General features: G+C 54.0%; 1 protein-coding gene across 1 annotated transcript; it reads right to left on the reverse strand.

Annotated features, from left to right (window-relative positions):
- Window positions 1-494: 494 nt before the first annotated feature.
- WHR41_06102 (uncharacterized protein) lies at window positions 495-2889 on the reverse strand (the record flags this gene model as incomplete). Its single annotated transcript, XM_069374707.1, has 5 exons — window positions 2547-2889; window positions 1884-2489; window positions 894-1001; window positions 582-836; window positions 495-524 (listed from the first exon to the last, which is right to left on the reverse strand). The coding sequence occupies exons 1-5, from the start codon at window positions 2610-2612 to the stop codon at window positions 495-497; spliced, it is 1065 nt and encodes a 354-aa protein (XP_069228014.1). The 5' UTR covers window positions 2613-2889.
- Between the last annotated feature and the right edge of the window lie 2670 nt (window positions 2890-5559).

A 5559-nucleotide genomic window follows, 5' to 3' on the forward strand; every position in this document is an offset into this window, starting at 1 on the left:
CTGAATCTGATTATTCAGGTCCGAGCTCAATCAGGGACCTGATTGATTGATTACCTGATTGATTATCTGATTGAGAAAATCAAGATTCAAGATCTATGCTTCATTCACATGGACAACTGTACGCGTACTACTGTAGCATCGAGATGTCCCAGGAAAAAGCCAAAACTGTTGACCTGTCCAACGGTCGTTTGCCCTCTCAGGGCTTGTACAACCGCACACAACCTGGTCCTGGCAACGATCTCTGGAGTCTTCCGCTCTCTTAGGATGGGTTGGCCGTTTTCCCTGGGGGTCAGCCAATTTACGATCACGATGGCTACTTGATTGGTGCTGTGGGTGTCAGTGGTGGTACCGTCGAGCAGGATGTCAACGTGGCTATGTATGCGGCAGAATCGATTTGAACAACGCTGTCTCTGGAAATGTGAAAGAGTGATTCGGGAGGGGTCGCCAGGCAACTGCGCCGGCGGGGGTATCGTTGGTATTCATCTTTTAAAAAACTAAGAAAACGCCATCTTGTCGGCGCCACCCTGTCATTCGTTAGCCACGTGGTCATCGTACAAGGTAAACACGTCGAGTTCACTTACGGTCTCTGCCCGCTCGGCGGCGCTAAAGCACCCGCCTGGCGTGGCCGCGACGGAAGGCCTCCCCAACCTCCGTCGGCCAGCACGCGCCGCAGTGAGCGGCGTGGAGGATAATCCTCTCCACGCGCCCACTGCGGCGCGGACACGCCAGGGCCCCACGCCCTGCGTGGATGTCCGAAGACTGCCCGCAGGGCTTGGGGGTGCGGCGCTCGGTATGGCCGCACCGGGTGTAGTAGACGATAAAAACTCTCTTGCACACTTTTGGAGTGTTAGTTGATGTTAGGTTCTTTGACCAGTTGCTTCCTGTGGACTTACTGTCGGCAAGAGAGCGGAGGAGGGGGCCGCGGCGCAGAGACGGCGGAGAGGCGGCGGGGAGGTGGAGGTGGAGGCGGCGGCGGCGGCGGCGATGGTTGTTTTGATGATCTATGTCGACGTGTTAGCACTTGTATGATTGCAATGTGAGAGAGTAGCTTCAGCTGAGCCTCCAATGGTGGTGGACACTCACTTGATGTCGCGGTGGATGATGTTGTGGTAGCGCTGCAGTCCATGTTAGCATCCATATCGATTGACCTCGCGAGTTTTATGCTGCAAATCATGAAGCAGGCCTGTGTTGGACGTGTAGATAAGTCGGTCAGGCAGTATCGAAAGGGGATTGACACCAGGAAAGGGGATATACGCACAATCTTGGTATGTGTTCGCCTGAGGAGAAGAGAGGAGTCTCAAGCAAACGAGCTGGCCGGCTGAAGGATTAGAGGCTCCCACGCACAGGCCCTCCCAGTGACTCCGTTCACAAGCCTCACTCCTGATCCTCAGGTCTCTTCTCAACGACTTCGAGCATGTGATTCACTTCACCCCAGCCTTCCACTCTTGCTCGTGATTCATATTTCATGTGACATGTGCAGAATTTGGAGGGGGCTGTACTGCTATGAGATGTGTTGCGTTCCAATTGATGATAACAAAATCGATTCACATGCCATGCAACTTGAGAAGCTCACTGATGGATACACATCGCTTGACTAGCCTGTCGGTGACTGGAAGAATAAAAGGTCCCATTGGCATTTAGGTCTGACCGTGAAGGCCATAGGATTAGCTCGCCCATCCTGTCGATTCTACGAATGTGGAAATTCTGGCTTGATCAACGTCGAAATGCACAACATCGCAGGTTGTCCACTGAGTTTGGTGACGGTGGACGTGAGTCGACCAAATTCTGTTACAAGCAGGACTGGCCCTCCAACGTCTCGATTGATTCAGTTGCCTTGATGAAAAATCAAAGTCCAGCCTGATGTCTCACGCTTACAGCTCTACCGCGTTTGACCGTATGAACTTCACGCCATGCTGTTCCATTTCTCCCTTATTCGCCGCAATAGCCCCCTCGCCCTGATCCACCGCTTTCGATGCGTCCTCAACCAAGAAAGTCTCGTACCCAGCGTCGGCAGCATCAATCGCTGTACATTTGACGCAATAATCAAATGCCAGGCCGCAAACAAACACTCGTTTGATCTGCGATGCTTTGAGAAGATTGGGCAGATCGCTCATGCCAACAGCGGGCTCGCGGAAAGGTGGCCCAAAAGCTGAGTACGCTTCAACTCGACGGTCTCCCCCCTTCTTGATGATGCACTGAAGACTTGAGGTGTCAAGCTCCGGTATGAGCTCGCAGCCTCTGGTTCCTTGTATGCAATGGTCGGGCCACAGAATTGTAGTCTGCTCTTCTGCCTCGTCCCCTACTGCCTCTGGGTTGCGGATCGTGTGCGTAGATGTAAATGGTTCTTTCCCGGGATGCTGGCTGGCGAAAGAGCAGTGATCCTTCGGATGGTAGTCTTGGGTGGCAAACTTGAGCTTGAATGGCAGTGCTAGGAGCTGATTGATAACGGGGGCAATGTCGCGACCTCCAGAGACTGCGAGCGCCCCATCCTGAGATAGAGTCAGACATCTCCTTCATCAACCAGCGGATTCGCATCACCAGCTTACAGGTGGACAGAAGTCTTCCTGCATATCGATGACAGCCAGCGCAGCATCTTCCGCGACCGAAGGCATATTGAAAAGCTTCAGAAGTGTCGATTCCTGAATTTAATCAGGTGAAATATCCCTGTTTGCTATCGTGAGCGTACGGAGATGATCCTCGGCGCAGAAGTCTAAGGGTTCCGTGTGGAAGAGATGGAAGTGGTGGCGTGTGGAGCACTGCTGCAGTACTGTAGTCCAGCCGCAGAAGAAGCAATCGCGATTCAGCTGTCGACGCAAACAATCACCAGAGAATCGATGGCAGTTTCGCCCTCGAATGTCAAGTTCGAGATGCCTGATGTGTGATCTTCTCTTGTTTTGCTGGTTTTCTCACGAGTGATGAAGTCGACACATCGTTTAGCTCGGCCTAGCGGGAAGCATTTCCGATCGGCTGGGTGAGCTTGTCTGGACTACACTTCCATCACTGCAACCATGTATTTTGATGCTAAAACATCAACGAGTGCATCAAACTCTCTGTAACTTGGCTGGTTTGAGTTGGGGCTTCATTCAATTCGGCTTTGCAAGATACTATTGCTCGCTGTATGGCCCGCGCCCACACACACCTGCCACGGCACGGAGACCCACATTTATGTTTGTTGCAAATGCGAATCATCGGCACGCTGAGTTATTAATTGCTTCAGCCTAATTTTATTTTATACTACTTGACCACGGGTCGCATGCGTTTGCTCGTCAACATCAGCCTCTATATAGTTGATTCTAGGGACGTGGGAGTGGATTAAACCTCAGGGGCGCAGGGGCAATGACTTTGAACTGAAGGCGTGCATATCAGCTCTCTTCAAGAGTAGCATGGGTTTTATATTTCTCTGCTTCTTGTTGACACTTGCGACATCTGTATTGTAAAAGCGCCATCTACAATCGATTTACGCAAAGCTGTTTCGTTTCCTTTGGCCCCTTGTGAATTGTCACGTCGCTTGTTTGTGTATAGCCAAGCCATCATAGTTCGATAGTAGACAGCCACATCTGCTGAAAGATCTCTACTCCAATGGCTCACGAAGAGAGAAGCTTGCCCTTGCCACGGTGTTTGGTTCAGCAACTATCGACTCCTAGTTGATACTACTTCGCGTCGCATCGTACTCTTGTTGAAGACCGTATCAATCGCAAAGGATAGCCTGACATGCGTTTTTCTGACAATCGATTGATCTGCCTCCAGCCCCCTCATCAGCTAGGGGCATTATACGGTGGAGTTACGGCAGGATCTTAAGGAATACTCTGTTCATGCACAAGCCGCGAGGTAATCAGATCTTCAAACACTTTCACGTCACTAGGGGCATCGCTATTGATTAGAGACCTAGTGCAAATGTTAGAATGCAGCATCGCTGGCGACGCTGGACGTTTTGGGTTTCGTAGTTGCCCCCACTCCCGAGCGCACTCTCCAGACCTCTACTTATTGTCGTTGCCTGGCGCGTGGATGGCACGTGCTCCCGCAAGGCGCTTGGAGCTCACTTAAGCCCACAACTTGCCACGCTGCTTCTCCTTGACATCCGACAAGCACATCGGTGAGTATACCCACACCCCCATTCGCATCACGTCAACAATGAACAGGTTATGTCTGTTCCCCACAGACACGACTAGATGCATCAGGAGCTGCTATCAGCATTAGCGGACTCATTGTAGCCATTGATAGATTTACTGACCAGATCGCGACAGCAGACCACCATCAACTCCTGCTCCCCTCCACCACCACCACAACGTAAGTACGCTTCAGTCTTCGGCCCCTGATAGTAGCACCTTCAGCGCCTTTTGGACTTTATCGAGCCAGGTTCAGATAGGCAGTCGTCATGTCGATTACGCTTCCGCTCGCGTCTCCCTCGACACCTCAGCTACCTATCAAGTCGATGAAGCATTCGCTGACCACACGTCTAAGTAGACCACCATGTGCGTCGATTGCTTCCTCGTGAAGTGGGAGTGTCGTGCGGGCTGCACGCACGAAGAGGTGAGGACACGCCGTCCTTGCCAGCAATACCTGCCGGCAGGGGAGGCCGCGCGTGGATTTGCGGACGTCGCCTGCCCGCTCTCCGGGCCGGGCGACTGCACGCAGGTCTGGCGCGGTCCTTGCCCCGTGCATCGTGTCGGTCCGCCGACATTCCCACTTCTGCTGGCCGGAAATCGCCAGCTTCTTCCGTTGGCGGCGCTCCGCTATCCGGTGGCGTGGGCGCCGTGGAGAACTTGGCCGCCTGAGGGGGCGGCCGATCTCTCGCGCGCGCCCAGGCCCCGGCCGCCGACGCCGCCGCCTTCGCCTCCCCCTCCTCCCCCTCCTCCTCCTCCGCCGACGCCGCCGCCACCGCCGCAGCAGCAGCAGCAATGTACGTATCGTCCCTTTTCCTTTCTCTCCTACAATCTCAGCGCGTCAGCACAGCGAGCAAGTTCCAGCAACTCTGGCTACTGGAATTGCGATTATGCCCAGGAGAACAAGAGAGACCAAGAAAAATAGGATACGGAACCTGTTGGATCGATCACGACGTGGGCATTGGAAACATGCCGACGCGTAGAAGCACTATCACTCTATAAGCCCTACGTGGGCAATACATCTTCTCAGTGGCCATACAAACCCCTGCTGCAGCTGCCGTGTCTGGAAGGGCCGGATCGTCACATATTCTCGGCAAGGCCCACCACATGCGAGATTCGCAGAGGCTCGCTCTCGGAGCGACGTTGATGTTTGCATCCGCGTGCTGCCGGCACTCTGTCTCAGACGTCGGATCGTCCTGGCCAAGCCGTGCCGCCCCGCTTTGAGGGGCTCACCAGGATGACGCAGGCCGCCCGCACCCAAGAAAGTTGTGCCTGATCCGCCGGCTGCCCGCCTGGTCAACGAACGTGCTTGCTGTGCTGCGCCTGACTTCTGACCACCAAACCTTCTGCCTCTGCCTTTCACCCACCCTCACTTCACTCGCTACCCACCTTCCCACCCCAACTGACTAACGCTGTCTTCTCTGCAGAGGCTGCGCAGCTCGAACACGACGGCAAG

This window comes from Cladosporium halotolerans, assembly GCF_011745625.1.
Source record: "Cladosporium halotolerans strain TM138-S3 chromosome Unknown Sca22, whole genome shotgun sequence".
NCBI classification, from domain to species: domain Eukaryota; kingdom Fungi; phylum Ascomycota; class Dothideomycetes; order Cladosporiales; family Cladosporiaceae; genus Cladosporium; species Cladosporium halotolerans.